The 26,199-nt window shown below is 49.6% G+C and overlaps 1 protein-coding gene across 1 annotated transcript in view; it reads left to right on the top strand.

Moving 5' to 3' along the window:
* The window catches only part of GPC3 (glypican 3), a 141,889-nt gene extending 120,884 nt beyond the window's left edge, over positions 1–21,005 (top strand). The window contains exon 8 of the mRNA XM_034064233.1: positions 19,847–21,005. Coding sequence (XP_033920124.1) covers positions 19,847–20,019 — 173 coding nt within the window. The 3' untranslated portion in view covers positions 20,020–21,005. The remainder of the gene's footprint in view (positions 1–19,846) is intronic.
* Positions 21,006–26,199: the final 5,194 nt, after the last annotated feature.

The raw sequence follows: 26,199 nt of genomic DNA, 5'->3' as shown, positions 1-26,199 counted from the left end.
TCTGAGGTCTCCAAGAGGGACGTGGAGCTGTTGCAATGAGTCCAGAGGAGGCCATGGAGCTGCTGCAAGGGCTGGAGCAGCTCTGCTCTGGAGCCAGGCTGAGAGAGCTGGGCTGGGGCAGCCTGGACAAGAGAAGGCTCCTGAAGGGGAGACCTGAGAGCAGCTCCAGTGCCTAAAGGGGCTGCAGGAAACCTGGAGAGAGGCTTTGGACAAGGGCCTGTAGGGACAGGGATCAGGGTATGCCGGCACTCACTCTGTGCATGTGCTGGAGGACAGACCAACAGCAGTTAAAGCGTTTACAAGCTTGTGTCTTCCACCCCTTATCACGGTGATCACTTCTCTGCAGATAGCTTCAGGCTATCTCCTGACAGTGCTCTGCTCCATGTAGTGCTGGTCTGGGGACGTTCCTCTAGCTGCTGAGAGAGATGCTCTTGATTACCTGCTCGACAACCCAAACACTCCTTCTGCAGGTTGAAAATGTCCCTCCCCACATCCCCGCGTGGATTTCGCTGGCTCGAGGCCACATGGCTCTGTGCCTTCCACTGCCCAGCCTGCAGGCTTGGCTTGTCCTGCTGGAAACTATCAATATCTATTGCGTGTGGCTCTGCTCAGCCTTCAGCAGCGGTGCCCTGCGCCTGGCTCTTGTGTCAGTTTGATGCAGCATCTTTCCATTGTTTTTTTCCTGCTTTACTAAAAGCTGTAGGACCTTTAACTATCGTTTTTGTAGCAGTGCCTTTTGTATTTAACTCTTTTTGTTGTTTGCTTCCAAAGAGGGTGTTTGGAATGCTTGGCTGAAGCAGGGATAGCAGAAACATGCTGTTTTACAAGTCAGTCATCCTGTCCCAGGGTGAAAAATGACAGGGCCAAATATCAGCTAGAATATCCCAATGGAAGGGATGGAATCGTACCAACTAAACCCATGCAATAACTTGATTGATTCCTGTGTTTCTGTTTCAAGTGTTTGTGTTTGTTGAAACGTCTCCTTTTGATGAAGAGTTGGTCAGAAGTCAAGAATTCTTTGTCACTGACCAAATACAAGCTAAAAGATGGAGAGGGAGTCACATGAAACAGTTGGATGAAGCTCTTAATTGAGTGGCAAGTTCATTAATTCACTTTTGACGTCAGCAAAAAATGATTTAGTGTTTCTTTATTGATAGACTGGGAAATTATCGGTGCCTTTCAGAGAGGAACTGGTTCACAGCATCCTTCAGCTGCTGTTTGTGCTGCTGTGGCTCTTCCAGGCCTCACACTGCACATAATGTATGCATCGTGAAGGGTTCTTCTAACTTCTGTGCTGTGACTTGCTCCAAAGAAACTGTAAATCCACAGCTGAAGAACTGAAATTTGTCTATTATAATGTTTGCACTTTGAGAAAAGCTACTCATATGTGACCCCCATCGATGAGATACGCAAGGAAAGCCACTGGGCATGTTAAACCCAGGCTCTTAGTTTTCTGGTTTCCATTTTTAATTGTTTTTAGCAGCTTTTCCAGTGTTGTGCTCACAGGCTGCAGATTCAGGTCCCTCTGAGCAATTTGTATCTGGGATCTTTAGGGTCCATTCTGACCCAAAGCAAAGAATGATGTGTAAGTTCTTACAAAGCAGGATCATTGGAGGGCGTGTAAATCCCAGATACCCTCATCTCCATAAGTCATATGCATCACATTGCCAGTGTGAGCAGACATTGGCCTAAGCCCTCTTTTTGGAAGCCCAGATCAGTGCAGATGAGGCTGGTTCTTGGGCTCAGCATAGGGTGACTGGATGAGGTTGAGGGGTTGGAGGCACACTGAAGGTCAGACAGAATGATGCTTCTGCTCCTTTGAGAATCTGAGACTTCTTATCAATCCCAGATGTTTATAATGCCAGTCTGCTGGCAAAGGGTTTACCCTCTAGTCAGATTGTGAGTTTGAATACTAATGTGTGTATCAAGGAGATCCTTTTAACAGTGTAATTTGGGAGCTGATGCAACTTTCAGTTGTCACCAAGTGCAGCGTTTTACACGACTGAACACATCAAACCGATTTCAAGCATGCAAAAATCTGCCCAGTTGCAGTAGTGATAGTCACAGTTATCTTTAAAGGGTGATCAGTCTCGTTTCGGTGGCTGAAAACACAGGAATTCTTCCAACGCTGGGAAACACAATTCCCGGCTTGGATACAAACCTGCTTTTCATTTTTTTGTTGTGAGTGACAAAATAGTTGAACAGGATTTCTTTTTAAGGGATCACAATAAAGAAATATTTCAGACAGGAGCAGCCCAGGTGGTACTTGCTAATGGACCAACAAGATAACCTTACGCTGATAGTCGGGGCATCCTATCTGCATGGTTGTTGTACAAAGAGAGGTTTGTCTGTGAGCCTGATAACAATATAACGTGTTGATTGACTTTTCCCATAGGAGAGGGTGCCCCTTTCATGAGTGGCTTGGCTTTTACTAATACCTGACTGCAGGTAAGCTGATAAGAGCCATTATGGAGATGTAATAAATGAGGTTGTAGGGTGCAACCCTGCTCAGCCTTGCAGGAGAGGGTTCTGGCCCTGGAGCATGTGCTCAGCACTCGTTGATGTGCCAGCACTCAGCTCTAAAACCTCACAGGGACATCAGCCACTGGCACAGGGTGCCCAGAGAAGCTGTGACTGCCCCATCCCTGGCAGTGTTCAAGGCCAGGTTGGACACAGGGGCTTGGAGCAGCTGCTGCAGTGGAAGGTGTCCCTGCCTGTGGCAGGGGTTGGAACTGGATGAGCTTTGAGGTCCCTTCCAACCCAAACCAGTCTGGGATTCTGTGTCTGCTTATACTTCAGGTGTCTTAGACCACCTGGGCACCACTGAAGGGCAGCAGGCAAGGACCAGCAATATAACTGAGCTGCTACTCAGTAGTACTACTGAGAAACCACAGCTACCAGCTGAACACCAGAGTGGGGTCAGCAAAATTAGGATCCTATGACACACACCACCGTGATGCTGGGGATTTGGCTATGGGCACTCGCAGGGATTGAACAGGAGGAACATTACACAGTGAGTACACCCAAAGGTTACATGCAAAGACCCAAGAAGACAAAATCACGGAACTAAGGTCCATCAAGTACCATTTAACCCAGCTTGGCTCAGGATGAGCTTGACATGTGTCTGCCCAAAAAGTGGTTTGGGGAAATAGAACTAAGTGAATAACAGACACAACTGACATTGGACCAAGTGGCCCTGTCTCATTTTAAGTGGCCTGGGATCTCCACTGTGGCTTCTCTGTTACCATCTAACATCTTGCCCTGAAGGAGATGTCCAAAAGGAAAGATGATGTTTCAGGTGAAGCATGGAAGCTGACACTCACTGGAATACTTCCGGGTACAGCTCTCAGGGCACTCTTGAACCCTAAAGGAAAGCAGATGGGAAAGGCTGAAGTTTTCCAGAGCTGCCTTAAAACTCCCATTCCCCTGTTCAAATGTGAACCAATGTGTTTGTTTTTATACAGGACATTATGGCAATGACCTGGCAGGGCGAGTTACAGCATTGCATTATGGCAGCAACCAAAGGCTCTGGGGAGCTGGGGTTTACTTAGATGTGGTTGAGTGAGAGCTCTTACAGAACAGCAATCTCCTTACCCAGGATCCAACAGGTTCTTTCTTGATGCAGACAGCAGCACTGCAGTCTTGAAAGTGAGTTTTTACATGTTTCCATCAATATAAGCATATGTGTCTATACACTCCTCAAGCCTGATTAAATGAGGCAGTGACTTAATATCTGGAAGATGTCTGCATCTTTCCAGACAGTGATGCTCCCTGGAAAGCCATGGGTTGAAGCCTTGTTGGAGGAAGAGACCCTCACCTGAGATGAAGGTCTCAAAATGACTTTAATGGTGAGACCACACTGTATTTGGGCACAGGCCTGATCCTGGAGCCCGATGCTGGTGGTGATGGTCTCCAGAGGAAGGAAACACAGACCTGTGCAGAAAGCAGTCTGTCTTTTTAGTCCTTGCCAGAAAGTTATCAGAAAGAGGGAGAAGGATGCTCCTCCAGAGACATCTCTCAGGACTCAGTGTTTTTAATCCACATTTCTGTCTCTCTGCTCCCCACCCCTTGCTTTGGAAGTGGAAATGGTGTGTGTTTGGCTCTGGCCTGCAGATCACTCATCAGTCAGTGTATTACCAGGACACGATCAGTTACTGAGTCAACACTGCTCTGTGTATTCCAGAACGGGATTCATCACCCGGCAGGCAGAAGCTCTCCTCAGCTGTGGTGCATTAGCCCTGACCTGTGTGCGCACATCTGCCACAGTAACATGAACTGAACCAGATGTGTCCATGGAGTGCTGCCTCCCCCGTTCCCAGGAGCTCAGCCGATCCCTGACCCCTTGTGCGGCTGTGAGTTGCAGGAGAGGTGTCCTCCTTCCCAAGCCGTGACTGCTGGGGAGCTCTGCGCTGCCTTCACCATCCATCCTGGGGCCTTGAACACTGCCAGGGATGGGGCAGCCACAGCTTCTCTGGGCACCCTGTGCCAGCGCCTCAGCACCCTCACAGGGAAGAGCTTCTGCCTTATCTCCAACCTGAACTTCCCCTGTTTCAGTTTGAACCCATCACCCCTTGTCCTATCACTACAGTCCCTGATGAAGAGTCCCTCCCCAGCATCCTTGTATCCCCCTTCAAATACTGGAAGCTGCTCTGAGGTCTCCATGCAGCTTCTCTTCTCCAGGCTGAGCAGCCCCAATGGTCTCAGCCTTCATACACGAGGTGCTCCAGCCCAGCCGTTTAAGGCAGGTTGGAAGATTTCTGATGGGAAGACTTTGTTCTGCAGAATGCCTCTCTGCTGGATCTGGGATGCAATGAAGGCCGCTGGGCTTTTGGATGGGACTGTTTTGTTTTGGAAACCAATTAAGACATCCTTCCCTGCTCCTGCAGTGGGAAAATGGAGCTACAGCCTGACTGCCCGTGCCATGAGGTAACGCTGTCAGCTTCACTCCAGCACAGCTTCTGGTCTGAAAGTCTGCTTCAGATTATGGTTTTAGTTATATCACAAGAAAACATGAAATGCAAGTGGATCGATCTGACTTTGCTGCAGTGGTATGTTAACTCGCCTTACGGTTAAAACCGGCACAAAATCTGGATGGCTTTTGCCTTTGTTCAGCTTTGGAGCAGTAGCACATTCCCCCTTTTCTGCGGGAATGGAAATCTGGCATCTTGACCAGCTTCTGTTGGTTCAGAAAATGCCTTCAGTGGCATTTAGTGCTCTCCAACAACCTCTTGCTGTCTGCTCCTGCTTTTCCTGCATTCTGCTTCCCACAGGATCTGTGACAATGCTCTGCCCTTCCCTCCTATGGTACGCTGGGTCTGTACCCACTGCAATCTTACATGCAAACCCAGCAGTGCCTCTTCTTTCCATACCTTCCTTGCTCTGAGGGTCTTTCTTTGTATCCTGTCTCCAAGCAGCTGGGAGCCAGTACCCAAAGCACTACCTTGGGTCTGACTCTTGGATGCTGAAGGACCCTGTGCATTGCTGAGTAACCAGGATGCTGCTGCACCCCTTGGCTGGCTGTTCCCTTGGCGGTTATATGCCATGATGTTAGGTGTTAGTTAGACATGAGGCAGTTCTTCCCTGTGAGGGTGCTGAGGCGCTGGCACAGGGTGCCCAGAGAAGCTGTGGCTGCCCCATCCCTGGCAGTGTTCAAGGCCAGGTTGGACACAGGGGCTTGGAGCAGCTGCTGCAGTGGAAGGTGTCCCTGCCCGTGGCAGGGGTTGGAGCTGGGTGAGCTTTCAGGTCCCTTCAAACACAAACCAGCTTGGGATTCTGTGGGGCAGGTACTGCTGGCTGCCATGGGACCTCAGCTGGACACACTGCCAAGGCCTCTGTCACCATCTCAGCCCAGCACAGCAGTCCCAGCAGAATTCCTAAACTGTAATTACACCTGCAATGTGATACACATCCTTTTTGTTTCTCTTCCCCCCTCCCCCCCCCCCCCAACACTTTTTTTCCTCCCTCCTTCCTGTTTTAATTCAGTATCTTGAGTCTGTGTAAAATTGTTGGACTCGGAGCTATTTTGGAGTTGCTTGTGTCCCATGGATACTGGCGATGCTTCCTGTATGGGGAGGCAGACATCTGCTGCAGCCTGTTTTCGGACTCCTCTGTGTTAGGCAGGCTGCAGTTGGCAGGTGGGAGCTGGTGGTTATTATCAGAGTCTGAGTAATATCCTCTGCCTCTCCGATAACTGCGCCTGCTGCTTGTCCTCTCCTGGTGCTGTGGAGATCATTGCAGTCAAAGGTAAAGAAGTTGTGTGCTCCCCAAGTGGCTGCAGAACGCAGCCTGCAAGAGCTCTTCCTCTTCCCTTGACCACATAAATCATCTGTTAAGACAAGTGCAGAGATTGTGCACGAATGTATTTCTATCTGAAACACTCTCCACTCCCCTTCCCTCTAAGGGGAAACTTCCCTACTTGTGCTCCCACTTGTCAGGGAGCATCTGCTGTGCTGCTGTCTCCTTCCATTTCCCTTCCTGGCACTTGCAGCTTCATTTCTTCCGTTCAAAGATGAAAAAAGGGTCAAGGTCCAGAGGAGGCCATGGAGCTGCTGCGAGGGCTGGAGCAGCTCTGCTCTGGAGCCAGGCTGAGAGAGCTGGGCTGGGGCAGCCTGGACAAGAGAAGGGGAGACCTGAGAGCAGCTCCAGTGCCTAAAGGGGCTGCAGAAAAGCTGGAGAGGGGCTTTGGACAAGGGCTTGTAGGGACAGGCCAAGGGGAATGGCTTTAACCTGCCAGAACAGGGGAGACTGAGATCTCTGGTGGGACATTCCTTGCCTGGTTTTGATGGTAGTGAGAAAGCTTTATCCTGGGGGGTGCATGTGTCCAGGGCAGTTGAGGTCTCACAGCTCTTATAGGAATGGAGGTCCCGAATCTGCCCTCTCCAGGCACTTCCATTCTGATTTTGCTTCCCCCTTCCCACCCCTCATTTGCTTTATTTACCCCAGAAGGTTTGGGGGATGCTCTCCAGCCTCTCCAGAAAACAAAGCTGAATGGTTTCTGCTGTGCCTTAGACCAGTGCCCCAGGTCTGCTGACCCTTGTGTTTCAGTGGCCGAGTAGCCAGCTGGTGGGTCAGGTTTTGATTGGGCAGCTCAGCAATGTCTTTCTCTCTAATTTGCTTCTCTAAATGTTTTTAGTGGCAGCACTGAGTGGGTGAAGGTGGCAGAGGTGGGATGGCACCATGGGCAAAGGTAAGACTGGTGATGGAGTTCCCAGCTACAAATGTCTCCCACACATAGGATCAGAGAATCCCAGCCTGGTTTGGATTTGAAGGGATCTTAAAGCTCCTTCAGCTCCAACCCCTACCACGGGCAGGGACACCTTCCACTGCAGCAGCTGCTCCAAGCCCCTGTGTCCAACCTGGCCTTGAACCCTGCCAGGGATGGGGCAGCCACAGCTTCTCTGGGCACCCTGTGCCAGCGCCTCAGCACCCTCACAGGGAAGAGCTTCATCCTTCACACAAACAATTCCACTCAACTCGGTCCTTGGGTTCCCCTGGACTTGGGCACCAGTGAAGCATCGTGCTGATACTTCAGTTTCTGCTGGGCCAGGCTGTTCATGTCATCAGCAGACATGAGCTGGGTCTGTCGTACTTAGTGGCCTTAATGTATGAAATCAGGCAGCAATGCTCTCGGAAGAGCAGTGCTGGGAAAGGGAACAGAGCGGGCTGGAGGTTTCCAATTTCTGCTGGATCAGGCCCCTGGAGATCCGTGTGATCTGGTGCACTGGAGGCAGTGCTGTTGCAGTGACTCATAAACAGATGTGCCCAATTTACATTGCAGCTTAATACCTTTGTTTAAAAAAGCAGTGTTTTTTCAAGACAAATGTGTTAAAGCAGATGTTTCCAGTAAAACAAAGTCTTGTGTGATTTACAAACAACTTCCTACCGCCAGAACTCATTAGAAAATGGGGGGTGAGGGGAGAGGATAAAGAAAAAAGGCTCTGTGTACGAACAAAAAGATGAAGTCCCAAAATAAGGACATAACAAGGAGGTATTTCCACACATTGAACCAAAAGAGCTGTGCTTGCGTTGAAAAGCATGGGGTTTGAGAGTGACTTCAGCTACCAGTAGTAGTAAGACTAACCCTGACCCATTGTGTGCATTAAGGAGCAGAACCAATCTGTAAAAATGCTTAACCAGTTCCTGTAGGGTACGAGGTAACTGTGGCCGTGGTGTGGGATTGTCCAGAGGTTCTGAAATCACTTCTATCCCACTGAAACCTACCCTGGACGATTCCACTAACCCTAAACCAAAGCAAATGGATGCACACCCTATAGCAAGCCCTGCTCCAACAGCAGGTTGGGATGCCCAGGGGGATGCTGTCTCTGCCTTGACCTGCAGCTCAGGCTTTCTGGGGCCAGGGTGCCTCAGCATGGCTGTGCCCATTCATCTGCTCCTCACAGGTTTTGGGAGGCAAAGGCACATTTGTGCTGAGAAACTCTGGTCTCTATGGACCCACTTTCTGCCTGGCTGCACTGCAGGGCTGCCCAGCACTCACATTACATACAACTTGACACCCCATGTGGCCCTAATGGGTTTCCCAGGCTGCAGCTGCAGCACAGTCACCAGTTTTTGACAATCCCCTTTTGCCTTGCACAGGTATCAGGGGTTTTTATGCACTTGTCACCTACTCCATCCAGGCTGTTTTTGCTGAAGAGACAGTGTCAGATGTTTGGGGTTGGCAGGCTCGTCTAAAACCATCCTTGCTTGGCACCTGTGGCTCAACCAGCGGCTCAACATCCGCAAGGACATGAAGGCATCCAGCAAGCCTGAATGGAGCAAAACAGGGGTTCAGAGAGGGGTTTGCTGCTGTATTGGAGCATCGCAAGAGAGGCCTCTGGAGCTCTCGGAGCTTCTCGGCACATGGATGCGGGATGTGTCATCAGGGCTGTTCAGGACATCATTAGGAAAAATGACCACTAATGGCAGAGACCTCTTGAGGTGTCCTTAGGAATAGGGGTTAAGAGGGTGCACTGGAAGATGGCTGTGGGGCAGGGCTGCTCCTTTTGTGTCTGGTTTCCATGTCCTGTGTCTTGCCATAAAGAGCATTTTCAGAGGAAAACCTCAATGGCTTCACAGGGGAACTTGCTGGGACATGTCTGGAGGAATTAAAAGCATCCAAGGAGAAAAAGGCCACTGCTGTGGAGCAACTTGGGGCAGTCAGGTGCTTGTCCCAGCTCACCAATCAGTGCTCATGAAGCCTCCTTGCAGCCTCAGCTCAGTGTTAGCCACTAAGTGAATGGAGACTGTGCTTGGGGACTGTGAGGCTTCAGTGCTTAATGAATCTCTGCAAAGCAGAGGATATAATTAATGCCTGCAGTGTGCTCTGAGCCCCTTGGGTGCCAGGCAATTGCTGGGCTTTGCCTTTCCAAAATCACAGAGCTGGGTGCATGAAAATCATCACTGGCTGGTACCATGGGCCGCGCGTGGCTATCCCAGGATGGCTTCTCATCATACCCTAGTGTTCTGGGGTCTTTTGATTTCTGTTGGTTCTGAGCCCAGTACATCTTCTATTCCCTCCATGCTCCTCTGCTGGTGCAACCTGTCCAGGGGACATAGAGCTGACCTCAGTCCTTAAAAAGGGACATCTCCATCTGCTTCCCTGGTGTTCCTACACAAGGTTTTGTACTTTCTTCCTGAAATACCTTGTTTTTTTCTGCCATTTCTTCAAATAAGGAAAATCGCCACTAGTTGCTTAGTGTTGGTTTTACATTAAACCATCCTGCAAAGACTAAGCAAACTGGGTAAAAAAAAGCCCCAACAAAAGGTATATTTTGGCAGCTTAAGGACAGGCAGGCAAACTTCCCTCATGATAGCTATAGAGCTTGTTTTCTCACTGTTAGTGCTGATTTGGTGGGTGTTAAACATAAAGGAGAGGCAAACAGATTGCAGGTACGGTGAGTTCCAGCACCATCAACTGTCCTGATTTCAAGAAGATGCTTTCAAGCAAGCCTTTCAAATCCCCTCCTCACTTCTCAGGCATCAGGTGTGGAAGTGCAGGAGTTGTTCCCTGTCACACGCCGCCCTGCTGCCATGCTCATGCTCTGGGGGGATCTGCAGGCGTTTTATACCACTTGCCACTGAGCAGTAACAGCAATAACTTAACACTTTAAAAACATCAATGCTTTATTCCATAGGAGCCGGGCAGGACATTTGGAAGGGAAAGAAATGTAAATAGAATGAAATTCTTAAGCGAGATTATTGATATGACAGGACTAAAGAGCTTGGGGTTCTGTGAAAAGTGCCTCTTTTCATCCCTCTAATAAGTCCATTACTTGCACTCGGGAATATTTTAAGGTCCTTTTCATGCTGAATCTGGAGTTGAGCATGCTTTGCATTTCAAGCTTTGTCTATGAATCAGTAGAAGCCAAAGTTATTTCTGCTTTAAAATAACAGGAGCAGGGAACAGCTAATCTCTTTTCATTCGGAGTCCTTACATTATTTTACTGGACAGAGTTTGTGTTGGCTACAAAACAGGGCATTCACAAAATCTATGAGAAGGAATTTAGGCTAAGAATGAAGCCGAGATTGCAGTATGCATAAAGGCTCCTTCTCCTAAGGCCATTAAGAAATTCCAAATCAAAGCTATTTTGAACAGTGACATTAAATTAGCCTTGCTAATTCCAGTAATTCAAGCCGATAGCTGAGTTTACAAATCTACCAGATGAGGCCTTCCCATAATTACAATCTCAATGTGCTTTTCAGCCAAGGTGAGTCCACACGAGGAAAAAAGATAAATAAATAAAAGGGGGGGGGGGGGGGGGGAAATGTTCTTTCTATTCTGGCTTTTGAGATGAATATCTCTAAAGGGCAGGTCACCAGCTTTGTTGCACCACTGAGATGTCCCCTGCCCTGGACTGGTGAGTTCATTTTGCCTCTAATGTGTGAGTGAAATGCAGAAAAGAGATGGGATTTTCCCCTGCTTTGTTTTCCCTCTTGCATCTTTTCAAAGGAGCATTGATGCTGCTGGTGCTTGTAGTTCTGGGTTTAGTTGTTTATTTACAGGTAGTAATTCCTACAGGGAAAAGTGAGAATCTGACCGTTTTACCCTCTTTTGTGTGTGTGGGGGGAAGCCCCAACCTTTGGTGAGTAAATTCAGGTTAGAGCAGGTGGAACAATGACAAAAAGCAGCAGCCTCCCTTTACGTCATTATAAAGTTGATTTCCAGATCCCAACACAACATTCCCAGAGCGATGCAGAGGTTTGGAGGATATGTTTTCAAAGCCATAAGGCACAACCCCATGAAACAAAAATTGAGTGCGTTATTTAAAAGGGTGTTAATTTTATTAGAACTGAGCTAAACTAATATAAGGGTAAATGTAAGTATTCACATCAGCACTTAACTCGGCCTGCAAGGTTCATAAAATGTCCTTTTGATCAAGCTCCGAGTGTTTTGATCCTTATTCTATGAGCATCATTCAAAGTGACCTAACTGTAGCTCCAAGCAGGCATCTGCAGCTGCAGAAGTCCTTGAGCAATAACAGGTCAGGAACTTGAATGTGTGCTCTGCTGGGAATGCTAATATTGCAACCCTCCTTTTTCCCTGTTCCAGCACAAAAACTCTCACGAAATAACAATTCCCAATGGAAAATTCTTCTGCCACTATTGGCTGTGGATGCTTGAGTCAAATATTAAACCAAACACTGATTTTAATCTCTCTGTATAATAATGCCGTGGCTGCTAAATATTTTGATACCATCAGCACGTGAGTGATTGACCATTTTCCTATTGATAACGTTGTCACCATTGGCACAGCCAAGTGAAACATCTTGATTTTTGGGAGCCCACGCTGATCTCAGACAATGTTTTTCTGTGGGGCACCCACAGGGTTCTGTGCATCTCCTGACTGCATGGTCCCGCAGAGCCCATCTGGCAAAGGGATGGAACACAAAGCTTGCAGGAGCTCTTAGGCATCTCCTCTCCCTGATGCAGCCCAATTTCTTGCCACCAATGCATGTTGCCCATAGGCTCAGGTCCATGCAGCAGATAATACCCTCAAATGGTGCTTAAGGCACAATCGGGGCTGAAGGGAGCTTCTGTTGTGCCCTGAGGCTGTGGTGATGGGCAGGGAGGAGTGGGGTGGAGGTGGTGGGCATAAGCTCATCTCTTTTTTTCTGGGAGGTTGGGAGGGGAGGGAGGCTGAAATGTAATTCTTGATTTCCAGGAGACTCTTTATCTCTAATCTCTGTAATCCGTTTTAGAGAGGATTTTGTATTTTTCAAGGGATTTACAAACTGGATTACGTAGCCTTTTTATTCTGATTTTCCACTATGATTGTGACATTCCTGAGAGTGAGCCAAGAATGAGACAGTTAGGATGGAGGTGGAAGCATTTGTGGACTTGGACCTTGGAGCATTCTTGCCTTGCCACCTCCTTGTGTCACTGCTCTCAGGTGGGATGATACCGGGTTTCCCATTGGAGCTGCCACTGCCATCCAGCTCTAGCATTCAGCACCATTGTTCCACCAGAGCTTTGGGACCAGGGCTTGCTCTCGGTCCGGGTGGGAGGCAGGGAGCAGGGATGAGCCCTGGTTTTGCAGCTGGGTTTAATTCAGGTCTCTCTCTGCAGCCCTGCGGAAGGCATTACAAAGCCAGGTCCTGGTTTCAGGATACAGTGACTGTTCCTGGGGCTCCTTCCAGCACAGGGAACATGACCTGAAGCTGTTAAGTTCCAGCCTAGGAACCCAACCCTTCTTTTGCTCTAAAAAGTGGGAAGTCGGGTATGGTGATGTTTCCCAGGGCCTCCTGCATTACCCCCTTTTTATAGGCTCAAGTCACTTTAATATTGGCTTAATGCAGGGCCAGGATTTGGTTTATTTCTCTTTATTCTAGCAGCTTAATGCAGTTAAAAAGCCACCGGTGCTGGAGCTTCTCAGCTCCCTCCCTTCAACCCCCTGCTCTTTTCCCCTGGAATGGGGAGCTTTGCTCTCCATCCACACCAGTGATCGCAGGCAGTGAAACAGCACAAACACTCCTGGAGGCACTTTGTTCACGTGTGTGTTCAGTGAGCAAAGCGCCAGCTGCCTTTGGTTTCATTTCTTCTGTACAAGCATAAGTCAATGACGGATGTCCAGGGACATCTGAGCACAGACATTGCACAAAGTCCTGGTTGCCTACTTGAAGCATGAATGCCACAAACCCTGTTCTCCATGGCCTGGGCCCTGTTCAAGTCTGGTTTCTGCACGCAGCAAGTCACGATGGAGGGAGTCAGATGTTCCTGAGTGCCACCATGAGTTTTCTAATCAGGCATTGAGAAATATCCTTCTGCCTTGAGGGCTGCTTTTAGCAGCTGGCATCTGGAAGGCAGGGACCATTGCTGTTCCCCTTAGGACTGCTTCTTAGCTGCCTGTCCTGGTCATATCCAGAGAGCTTTTATGGGAGCAAATATGAAGGAGAACCTTTCAGTTTGATGTGATGATGCTGTTTTCTGTCATTAGATTAAATAGTTGAAGCATTTCAGTCTGCTCTGCTATCACTGGGAATGTTACCTCCCAAAATGTAGACTGTCCTGAGATGTCTCAGGTGATAGCAGAGTGTTCAGAAGGGATCGCTTTGTGGGTTTAGATCTTTAGGGCCTCCAAAGAGGGAGAAAGTGACTCCATGTCTTGGTGGGCTGAGGAGCATGGGGGATGTGCAGGAATATTGCTTGACACTTCCATTCATTCTCTTCTGTTTCCAGTTTTCCTCTTGACTCCTGCCTCTGTAGATGCTGTTGGCTGTCCATGTTTACCAGTTCATCTCTCAAATGTTCCTTGATGCAGCAGCTCTATTTCTGGGCAGTCCATCTGGATATCAGACCGGGACATGCTGCTTCATCATCAAAGCACAAGGACTCCAGCACATCCAATTGATAATGCTAATGAGATTTGTTAATTTTTAATAGATTACATGAGCGTGTTTTGCTAAACACACTTCTGTGGCTCCGCTCTGCGAGCACAGTTCAGAAACTCTTTCACTTGCTGCCAAAGGGAAGATGATTAATGCAATTGCAGACGCCAGGTTCTCTTCAGGGTAAATCTAGAGCACACCAAGGAGCAAAGAGGAATTTAATGAGTATGTTTTCAAAGTAGATACAGGCCCACGTTATAAATGATAGCCCTTCCTCACCACCAGCCTCTGGCCAAGGTGGGGTAGAGGAGTAGTTGTTTGAATATGGGTCATGGTGCAGCCCCTCTGCCTGTACCATGTGAAGTGTTCGGTTTTGGGGGTGTTTTGTCTCTTTTCCCCATTGAAACCCTGTGGGTGTCTGTGGATGAGACGTCAGTGGTGGTGCTGGAGGTTGGGGAGCCAGGGTGTGTGTACAAGCTGCCTCCCAGAGCTTGCGCACCCCGAGCAGCGCCCGGTTGTACCCTTGGCACGAGGCTGAGATGGAGCTTCCTCACCTCTCCATGGGCATGACTTGGTCCCCCAAACGAACCTGGTTCCTGCCCTCCAAATTGCTTCAATCCTGGGGAACTTCCCCCAAATCAGTGGTGGTTTTGTGGTGGTGCCTGAGGGCCTCAGATTAACTGCAAACACTCTTTGCAGGCTGTGGGCCAGCAGTGCCAAAAAGGCAAGCGGGGGGAGAAGAGTCTCGGTTTGCAAATCAGCAATCCCAAACCCAATTCCCTTGGGATTCTGCCCAGGAAGTTGGTGTTACCTCTTGCTGCCACGCTGTGCCAGGCTCCCTTGGCCACACTGCCAGCGGCAGCAGGATGATGCTGTTGAACTGGAGTTTTTCTTCTGTTTCTTTCCAAATCCGTCTTGCCAAGAGCCACACCTCTTAAATTGCTGTGGAGGAGGTGGAGAGGCACAAGACCATGCACATGCTGCACATCCATCGTGGTGATCTCGCAGCCGTGCCAACACAAGCACCGTGGCCAGCCCCGGCTCAGGGCTTTAATTACACGCCGGCGCGGCCGCACCTACGGCTGGGCTGTTGTAGCTGGTTGTGCAAGAACACAACTGGCAAACCTGTTGGTGCTCCAGGTTTCTAGTGGTAATAAGCCGGAGGGCAAAACCTCCCTGGTGAGATGAAGCTGTGTTTGGCTCTTTGGAAGAGTTTAAGGTGTTTTGGAGAAGCAGAGAGCTGGGGATCCCAGCTGTATCAGGGCTGTGTGTGCTGTGTAATGCTGTGAATGGGTTCCGATGTTGCCCTTGTGGAGGCAGAGTGTGTTTGGAGTATGAGCAGTTCATATGAGAAAGCTGGGTAACTGGAGGCTGAGGTAGGCAGAGCTCTTGGTGTTCCAACAGGAAGAGTTTGGGATGAAATCGGATTGTTCCAGCATTCAGGTGTAAACCCCTGTAAGAAAGAAGTGGTTGGTGCTGTAGAGGTGGAGAGAGTTGGGAGCCAGGATCTCTGGAGTCACAGGCTCTTATGCTTTCCCTTGTAACAACTCAATGGTTTGGGCTTGACTCAAACATCTCTCCCTTTAAGAAATCCAGCCTGGCTTTGGAGGCAGACAGGGTCCACTGCATCCACTGGCAGCTTGTTCCCTGCACCGCTTTGGCTTGCTGCTTACAACTAAATAAAGCAACACACCCTGGAGGTTGTCATTCTTGTTGGCAATGCAGCGTGTGCTTCCCTAGAGCAGTCCTGAAGGACAGAGGCAGGCAGATGTTCACAACTGACCACGAGAGCTGCGGGAGCTTGCCAATCTGCCCTACTTGTCCCTGACATTTCTGCTCCATGTGTTTTGTGCTGACTGGAAACAATCCAGTCCCTTGTCCCTTTAACCACAGAGTATCCATCATCGGCAAACAAGGGCCATCACCATGTACCTGCAAGCGCTTTGGCCCACTTGGCAGCCTTGTTTGGCAAGCACACACTGCTGGGCACGATGGTTTCACCTGGGGGGGATCCCATCACACCCTGCTGCTGCATGGGGCACCAACAGAGCTATCAAGTGACATGGCAAAGTGGTTTTCATGCTTGGCCATCCATTATGACTCTGTTACTATATTGGGGTCACTGCTGGAGCCATCTGCCTTGGCAGGCGTGCAGCCCAGATGCCTGCCTGCAAGATGACATTCCCTGGCTCTGGGCAGCAGCAGAGCCAGCCTGTGGGAGCCAGGCACTGTCCTCTCGGAGGTCATTTGCTGCCAGAGGGGCATTTGCTGGCAGCTCTTTGCTGAAGACCGTGTTGTCCTTTCAGGGGTGAGAAGGGCTGTTTGAGGAGGCAGCAGTGGGGTTGGCACAGGGATGCTGCCCTAACCCAGCCTGTGCACAGGGCTCGTCCTCCTGGCTGCTTCTTCACCAGCTGCTGTGGGACTCTCATGGCTTTAACCTGCCCAAGGGGAGACTGAGATGAGCTCTTAGGCAGAAGCTCTTCCCTGTGAGGGTGCTGAGGCGCTGGCACAGGGTGCCCAGAGAAGCTGTGGCTGCCCCATCCCTGGCAGTGTTCAAGGCCAGGTTGGACACAGGGGCTTGGAGCAGCTGCTGCAGTGGAAGTTGTCCCTGCCTGTGGCACGGGTTGGAACTGGAGGAGCCTTAAAGGTCCCTTCCAGCCCAAACCATTCCACAATTCTATACCTTAATAAACCAACTCAAATCCAACTTCCTCCCACTTCATCCATCTCCAAACCTGGCTTTTAAGGATCGCTGCCAATAAGCTTGTGCAGAGTCACTGTGCTGAATTCTAGTCCTAATCCATGGAGGAGCACCGCTGCTTTACCTAGCAGATGTGGAAGTGTGTGTTGCAGAGCTGGTGGCAGGTCTTGTCCTCCATGCTGTGAGACCATTGAAGCTTTTGCTGTCCTGGGAGCCCAGCGCAACAGCTTTGTGTTAGGGGGGCTTTTGTTACAAAGGATGCTTCCGGAGGGACCAGCTTGTGTTCAGCTGGAGACCTTTCACCAGCTGTGTAAGGACTCCAGGAAGCGGCCCTGGCACGCTCGGCTCCATGAGGAAAGGGGGGAAAAGCAGAGCTAATGATTGACTATTATTTTAAGGGGATTATCTAATCCGCAGCCCAGAGGACAAGAGGGGCCAGAAGGAGTGCAGACTGACTATGTAATTAGTGCAGCTTGTTGGGAATACCCTCTGGACTCCGACTGATTATAAACAGAAACAGATTATTCTAGTTATCCCCCCACCCCCCCATGAAAAAGCCTTTGCAGACCAAAGGGTCACTTTGTAGTAGAAACTGCTGTAAATTAAGTGGATGAGCAGAGCTGGGGCAGCAGAGACCTTTAATGCAGAGTAAAGGCAGAGGTTTGGATGGAAGCGACTGAAAAGGTGTTTGTGGGAGGTTAGCTTCTGTGATCCCACCACCCATCCTGCAGCTCCATCTGTGGTGCCAGGGCTATGGGAGCAGGATGTGCAGGGATGCAGAAGTGACCTGGACTAACCAGGGATTCTAAGGAAGGCTGGAAGCCATAATGGAACCTTCTCAAGAAGTACCTGGTTAGGAACATTTGCAGATTTGGATTCCTGGGCTTGAAATACGATTATTATTGTTACATATTCGTAATGTTGCTATTGCCTGGACCTGCTTGTCTCTGCCTTGGGTCTGTTAGAGGCTTATTTTCCTTTCCTCCAGTGTACCAAAAGTCACTAGGAATGAAGTGAAAGGGATTTGCAACAGTTACAGATCCATTATTAGTACAAAATGAAAGATGTATGGCTAAACCCATCAGGACTAAAAGTACAATTGGGAGCAAATAAGCCCAGAGAAGGAAACAATGGCAGGAACAGTGACAACAAATGTCACACCCAAGCACTAAACTTCTGAAGCAGTTGTATGAGGCTAGGGAACTAGCTCTTACATCATTGATGACAAGAGGGTTTCTGTTCACTTCAGTTTGCTCAAAGAGGATGAATGAGAGAATCACCATTCCCATGGGGGTGGAATGCTGTGATTTTAAACATTGCCCTTACTTCAGTTCAGGTGAAATCTCAGAATGTGAAAAATTCCCAGGTAAAAGATGGTGTTTGAAGCAATCTGTCTGGGACAACTTGGCTGAACATCCCAGCTGCTGCATTGCAAACTGAGCAGGAGCTCCCATCTCATAAATTACATTGCAGAATGAGACTTAAATGGGAACGCCAAAACTCTTTGTGCTCTTAAGGACCTTGCTGAAACACTTTTGTTTCGACTTTCCTTTCTAAACCAAAGGCAAGAGGAGTTACTCGGTTCCTGTGGAGTTTTCTAGGTTTGCCAGGATGTCTGATAAGAGACCATTCTGCCCTAAGAGCTCTGCTGATGGGCTGCAGATTGCTGGCCTGGAAGCCTGATGGTAGGGTGACCCCATGGAGCATCTTTTAGGTTTTAGGAGTGTGTGGAGGGTGTAGAAACACTTTCCAAAGCACACCAGGGCAGGTGTCATTGCCCTGATGGGACCTTGTATCAGCTGAGGGCTCTGGTGTAAACCAACCAACTGTGGGATAATCTGCTGTGATTTTTATTAATTTATTTATTAAGCTCATTATTGATTAACTTATTTATTAAAGCCATCAAAATCGCTTATTCTGCAGAAATGAGCTTAGGGAAACAAAATGCTTCAGACAGGCTGCTCCCAAACTGTCCCAGAGCCTGAGCATCCTGTGTGCCAGAGGGATGTGTTCTTCCTGTGCTTGGAAACCAGCACAGAACCACACTGGTGGCCTCTTGAAGCACCCCTCTCAGGGTGGCACCTTCTGCTCTGCCCATGGCTGTGCAGCTCTGAGCACAGCAGCACATGTGTACTCTTCCGAAGAAAACCAGGGAGGTTGTGGAGAAGGGGAATCAGATTCTGTGGAAATCTCCTGGAGAAGCCAGGCAGGTTCTGCTTGCACCTGGCCCTTTGTGTGTGTGGATGTCTGCTCCCATTCAAGCGTTTCTGACCCTCTGTGATGGCCTGGGCTGGCTCACTTGTCACGCTAACATCCTTCTGCCTTTGTTTTGCAATGTTTGGGTATTTTTGATGAAGAAATACTGCCTGTTTGCCTTGGCAGTGCTGCTCGTTGGGATTGATGTGGTGTTCTTCAGCTAGAGTGTTTGTTCAGCCTTTTGGATGCTTTCTCAGCGGTGGGGTGGGATGATCCAAACCTATCAGTATGCTGCTGATCCATGGGGGCTTCTGAAAGTCTTGAACCAGGGTATCTTCTGATGGAAACCACTGGTTTCCTCCACTTGCAAAGGCCAGGCTCTGGGGATGAGATGAACTGGCTTAAATGAGTCTCATCCAGGAGAGAAACCTGGCCCCCAGAAGGAGTCTGCAGCAGCGTGAGAAGGGGAGTGAGGGACCCATTGCCTTGAGTGAAGCATGGGGACACTGAGTCGGTCCAGATTCTTGGCAGGTACAAATGCCTCAGGTGGATCTGGCTAATGGATGTTAAAACAACTTGAGCTTTTTGTGTTTGGCCCTGGTAATTGCTGGTTTCTTGCCTTTCCACATGGTGTCTTTGGACTATTTTATTCCTCCCTGTCCCTGGGAGACCAGGGTGACTGTGACCATTAATGTCATGCTCCTCTGCCAGGGCTATCATAACCTTTATACTGGACATGTTTTTGGGTTGGAGCTCTCGTGCTTCACTTCAAAGTCCCCATGTTGCAACACCAGCATGCCTGGGATGCGTGATCCATTCGCATTCCACACTCTCCAGTGCTTTGATGAGGTGGACAGGGATGGGATGGATGTGTTGTAAGTGCTGCAAGGAGCATATTTTGCACACCCTTCACTAAGACTGCAGAAATGCAGAGCTCCTTATGTCCTCCAACCAGGAGATGTTTGGTGAGCAAGCCCTGGGGCTGGCTCTGGGTTTGGGGGAACTATGTGGGCTCGCCTGGGTATCCTCACTCCTGCTGTCCTGGGGACTCTAGCATTGATGGGAGCTGAATGTGCCATGTGTTGGGATGTGACTAACCCTAATCACCTCTCTCCTTCTCCTCCAGAGCTGGCATATGACCTGGATATGGATGACACCTCTGCAAACAAGCAGCTTCTAAATCAGCAAAGCAAAGGTGGTGCCACGGTCTCCAACAGTGACCCCAGGAATGCAGCCCCCTGCCCTGGGCCTGCTGCTGCCATCACCCTGCTCCTGCTGCTGCTGGGCCACAAGCTGTGAGCAGTGCTGGTGGCATTGCTTCATGTCCATTTCTTTAATGAGGAAGACATTTGAAGCCTCTTCTGGAATATATGCACATTTCCAAGGACAGAGCAAATGACTTGAATGGGTTTTATAAAAGAATCTGGTATCTTCCCACAAAAAAACTCCCACAACTAAAAGGGGTTTGTTCATGGTAAACTAGTAAATACATAACAGTGCTTTTTAAAGATAATCCTGTTTAATATAAGAAGGTTCGTATTAAATTGAGTTCTTCACAGGTGTGGAAGACTGAGGTCTTCCTTGCTGTTCAGTCACAGACCTTATCTCATCTTGAATCATTTGAATGTGTGTGGGACTTAGAACACCTATGGTTTATGAAATGCTCTCAGCAAGTATCAGACCCCTGATCCTGCCTGACTTAATACAGTTTTTGTCTGTAGTTCAAGCAGGTTTTGTACTAACTTCAGTTTCGAGGCTCACCCCTAGGAGTCTGGCCAGGCACACAATACAGAGGGCAGGTGAAGACAGGGCAGAAAGAAAGTCAGACATGCAGCAGGAAGAAGGATGCTGCAGAAGAGGAGTTGTGGTGCACCAGGATTGTCGGGGAGACGTGCCCCCATGGGCACCAAGCATACCTGCACTGTAGCAAGTTGAAGGTGATTTTGCTGCTCGCATCCCAGCCAGGTCCTGTGAAGCCCTTCAGTCCCCACCAGCATCCCCATGGCCTGTGCAATGCCCTGGTTGTGTTCTGCAGAAGAGGAGCACCTCCTTTCCCACGGGAAATCTGCAAACAGCGCTCCAGCCAAAGGACAGACGGCATGGAGGTACACGCAGTGCTTTACAGGGATGAATAACACCATCCAACTCATTGTGCTGCAAGGGAGGAAAAGAAAAGGATTTGCAGAAGCCTGAGGCAGATGAGACTCTTGCTCATGTGTTTCTTTGCATGTTACTTTACTTAAGCTATCTATCTCCAAAATAAAGATTGATGGCTCTATAAAGGGTGCGCTGGAAGTAGCCTCCCATGCGTGCAAGGTGATGCTCTGCCTTGCTCCTGGAGTGGGCAGCCTGGAAAAGCCAACAGTGCCCGGCTCAGGGGCACCATAGAGAGGCTTGAGGCTTGGGGCCAGGGAGGGTTTGGTTTGTTTCCTGGCCAAAAGGGTTGTGTATTTCTGTTTAAGATGCTGCCTTTACTGGAGTGATTATATCCACAGGATCTTAAGCTGCAGTGTGTACCTGCAGGCGTGCACGCACACACACACACATGCATGCTTTGGGCATGTGTGTCTCAGACCTTGTTCAAAGCGATTTCGTGTTTAGGAGAAAGCAGATAAATCCAAACCACACAATCGGATGGAGAGCAGAAGCTTTGCTCAGTCTGAGTGGTGGGGCTGATCTGATTGTCCTGATTTGAAGCATTGGGACTGTGTGAAGTGCTTCAGGAGCTCTGGCAGAGGGAGAGCTGGCTGCTCACCTCTCTCCTCTGCCTGGGGACCTTCACTTCCAAGTCACTGCTCCTAATGGAGAGGAGAGGATTTGGACTAAGCCCCGGTGTGACCTGCTGGTTAATCCTCAGAGAGCTGGATAGGGTCTGGGTTTCAGAGCCCTCATATCCCACCTGCACTGGGGTGAGCGCTTGGGAGTGTTGAGGCATGGATGAATGAGGCCCTTAGTGATGTGGTTTAGTGGTGGCCTCGGGAGTCCTGATGATCTTAAAGGTCTTTTCCAACCCAGCTGATTCTGTGATTCTATGGATGTAGATGTGTATTTGTATTTTATACGTTCACAAACCAAATTGCAATCCCCTCTGTCTCTCAGGCCCTGCTCTCCCCATCAGCCCTGCTCTCTGCACCACAGCTGGCTGTGCCCGTGAGCCTCTGCTCCACCAAAGGGAATATTTTATTAGCACCACTTGAATTTCCATCACTTCTTCCCTTCTGATCATTTTCCTTTCATCCCTCTGGAGCACTGGAGGTGGGAGCAGGATGCTGGATTTGTTATGAGATTATATGCTCCTTCTGACTCACCAGGTACCATAGCAGGGACATTTTCTCCTCTGTGCTGGAAATACTCTGCGTGCTGCTGCTGCCTTAGATAAGCAGCAGGATAGGATGGTGGCACGGGCTCTTTAGGCCAGCATGCTTTCATTCTCTCTTAGGGTGATGGTGTGGGCTCTGCCTTGCTGTGTGTCTCACAAAGCCTGACTGCATCACCACAGAATGATGCTGATGCTTCTCAGCAGAGACCCCTCTGTAGCGTGCTGAGCCTGGTTTCCCATTGCATATACACACTGTTTAGCAAAGCTATGCTTGTTGGAGACTTTGTTATGATAAGAGATCACAAAAAAAACCAGCTTTTGAGCTTGTTACCTGCCAAGCTTATAACATAAGGCATTATAACTGGTAAAAACAGCTGCTGAATTTTACCCTGCAGTGGGTTTATTCACGTTTTAACAGGGGTTTGGCAAGGGATGCCATGGTCACCAAGATCGAATAAAGCTGGCAGTGTTTGGCAGTGATGGAATAAAGTTTGGGCAGTGTTTCATTCCCATGTCAGGAGAAATAAGGAATAGTTGTTCCCTGTTTGTTTCTCTGCATCACCTCTGCTTACTGTGACTGCATTGCCGTGGGATGTCTCCGTCAGAAAATGGGCACTGTCACTGTTCCTGGACACGTGTCCGTGGAGCCTTGTCCCAGGGCTCGCAGGTTTAACACTAACACAGTCAAGATTATCTGAAGTTTTCTTTCTTAATAGTAATAGCAGCAATAGTGGTATATATTAGTATATGTATTGGTAATGAGTATACATGTCATCTATATGATAAAGTGTTTCTATGGGTCAAGGCGGTGCGGGATGGAAGGTGTTGGGGCAGTGTCATGGTTGTACTCCCAGCACTGTGATAACGTGGTGCTGTGGCTCCAGCACTGGCAGTGGCCATGTCTGGCCAGCGAGGCTATCAGCAGTGTTAATACCTGCCTTGTTTTCTGCCAGTGGATATTTACTCTTCCCAGCCAGGGAAAAGCAGCTGAACAGAGGGGTTCTGTCATGGAGGCACATCTGGAAAAGAAAAAGGAACTTGGAAAACCCCTTTTCTAGCTGGTTTCAAGCCCTGCAGTGAAACCTGGAGTTGCTCCTGAGCTGTCAGTGACTCTGATCCCTGAGTGTCCCTGTGCAGAGCCTGGCTGCCAGCACCGTGTCCTGGCAGTGCCTCATGGCATTGGCACCTTGTGCTGGCGCTGCCTGAAGGCCCAGTGACCCGGGGAAGGTTTCCAGTCTTCCCCAGTCTCAGGCAGCTGAGCCTTTCCTGGTTAACCTTGATGCTTCCTGGCCAGAGCTGCAGCTCTGCTCCATTGGCAGCAGTGACAGGAGCCTGCCACCACTGTGCACATCCCAAGTGCAGGTAGGGCTGAGCAGCATCAAAGCCGCTGCATCTCTGGGTGCATTTGCAAGCAGCCTTGACAAGGTGCTGAGGGCAGCACCTTTCCCTGTGTCTGAGGCTGGGGGTGAGATGCAAACATGTGCTTAGCATGTGTAATGTATTTCTGTACTAACTATGCATCAAATTAGAGTTTAATCCCAAAATATTGTTGTTGGATGGGAAGTCCCAGTTCATTAATCAACTGACTAATAGTTTAGTGCTGGAATGGTGTCATCGGAACGCACTCACCAGCTGCTGGGAACAGCTGGTGCTGGTGGGTTGTGCTGTTTTGGGAAGTGAAATTCAGTGTCTGGAGGTGGTTTTTCAGGGACTTTTTCAGAACTGCTCGTTCATCGCCATGAGCAAACCCTCAGGCACCCTGGAGTGGGCACCCAGCAGGGATGTGGGTCTGGATTCACTGGGGCTTCCAACTGAATCCAAGTCCCCCCTGCACGGAGGATGCTGGGAGCACCAGCTGCATCTGCAAACATTTCATCTGGACACAGGGTGTTTCTGAGGGTTTGCATAAGAGGAACATGTGTAATCCTGTGTTCTCTGGTGGTTTGGTTTGCTCTTGAGTCAAACTGGCGTGTGCTGAGCTATGGGAATGGCAAGGGAGATGCCACCAACACAGAGGGCAGGTCCTGGCTGCTCCCTAGGCTTGGAGGGCACTGGGCTGGGGCACAGTCTGGGGTCCTGATGCGGTGGCATTGGGGGCTGCTGTGCCAGGTGGGGAGAAGGTGTCACCTTGCCCTGCCTCCTACCCTGCTTTCTCACCAGCTGCTGATCCATGGTGAGACCTTCACAGCCATGCGGCAGGCGGTGGCAGATGGGACATGAGATAAGGCCGTTGGTGGGGACCAGCTGTGGGATGTTGTTGAAATCTCTAAAGCAGAATACAGGAAACCACACAAAGATGCTTGAAACAGCCCCGTGTGCTGCCAAGGTGCCTCCTTCCAACCTCGGAGCATGTAGCTGCTGGTGAGACTGGCCATGGCCAAGTCCACTGGACGAGTCCCTCCCTGCAGGGTACCCAGCTCACCTTAGCTGAAGCATCTCAGAAACAGTGTTTGGTCCCCAAACACTTGGCTGCCTTGGTGGGATTTTCGATAACCTTTCCAGCAGGGCAGCAGCTTAATGATTGACAAATGCTGCTAAAGCTTTACCAGATCATGCACCCTACACCCAGAGGTGTCTGCTCCCAGAAACCCAGGGATTTATCCATTTGAGGTCCATAGCTGAGGGGCATTCAGCTGGGAATCAGCAAAAACAACCCTCCTTGTGCATTATTAGTTCCCTTAGCAAGCAGTCAGCTGTGGAGGTGCTGGGGGGGATGAAATGCACAGCCAGAGGGCAATGAGGTGGAACCATCCCATTGGAGGATGGTCACTGGCTCTTAGCATGGGAATTTGGGGTTTCTATTAGGGACATGGTGAAACTCTCATGTGAAGACAAGTGGTGGGATTGGTTCAGCTCCTGCTCACTAAGAAGTAGAAGTGGGGAGAAAACCCAAACCCAAACCCACAAACAACCCCCAAAATAAGCTTGTCAAATGTCACCAAAGGACATTCCCTGGAGATGAGGTAAATGGGAGTTGGATACAGGGAGATGGAGCAGCCCTGTGTTTACACAGGCAGTGAATTTACTGCCCTCAAAGAAAAAGCCCCAAAGAGCAGTGGGCATTAATCAAATGGAGTTTATTTGGTCAACCATTGTCTACTGAAAATAAATATCTTGTTGTTGTTCTGCTGTGAGCACGGCAGGATCTGGAGTACGCATCCATGCTTCTGGGCTGCAAAGCACCACATCCCATAGCCCTTCCCAAGGGCTGACACCATCCCTGTGAAGCTATTCCTCCCGGTGAGGCTCCTCGTGAAGCCTGTGCCAGCCCTGCAGCCCAAAGGGTTTGGAGAGGAAACAGAAATGATTCCTGATGTGAGGATTTGCTTCTTGGGTACCGTGTGGTGGGGTGGGAGCTGGATGGGACCTGAGAGCACTGGGTGGGAAAGGAAGGGTCCCCTTAGGGTTATTCAGGGTTATTTCAAGGTACTCCTTGGTGGTCACAAGGTCACAGAAGACTTCTGCCAACTGCTCCAGCACATACCCCTGTTGGAAACCAGACTGTTCCATAGCAGAATCATGGAATGATGTGGGATGAAGGGACCTTAAAGCCCCTCCAGCTCCAACCCCTGCACGGGCAGGGATACCTTCCACTGCAGCAGCTGCTCCAAGCCCCTGTGTCCAACCTGGCCTTGAACACTGCCAGGGATGGGGCAGCCACAGCTTCTCTGGGCACCCTGTGCCAGCGCCTCAGCACCCTCACAGGGAGGAAGATACTGACCTGGGCTCAACCTCCCACGTCAGTGTCTGTCTCCTCCCTCATAAGAGCTCAGCAGGGACCCCAACAAATGCTTGCAGCGAGTCAACACGTTTGGGGATCTCTGCCAGTGGTTCTGTTTGCTTTCACTCTCCTCTTTGCTGTTGCTATTTCAGCTCTCAGAGATGCTGCACATCCAGACAGGGAATCACTGCCAGATCCAGCAGCACAACCACCCTTCCCATCCAGCTCTCTGCAGGCACATCACCAAAAAGAAGTCCAAGGCTTGCCTGTAGCAGCCTGTATCCCTTCAGTGTCATATTATATTGCCATCCACCACATTAGCAAACAGGAGAATAAACATGGGCTGGATAGCAAAGCAAGAGGCTCTTTAACTACAGATGTTGAGGAGAGTGACGTTTGTGTACATTCCACCCCGAAGTGGATTAAAGTGGTGACCTTT

The sequence above is a fragment of the Melopsittacus undulatus genome, chromosome 6 (genome assembly GCF_012275295.1).
Source record: "Melopsittacus undulatus isolate bMelUnd1 chromosome 6, bMelUnd1.mat.Z, whole genome shotgun sequence".
Taxonomy (NCBI): Eukaryota; Metazoa; Chordata; class Aves; order Psittaciformes; family Psittaculidae; genus Melopsittacus; species Melopsittacus undulatus.
The sequence above is the reverse complement of the archived record's forward strand: the minus strand, read 5'-3'. Positions and strand labels throughout refer to the sequence as shown.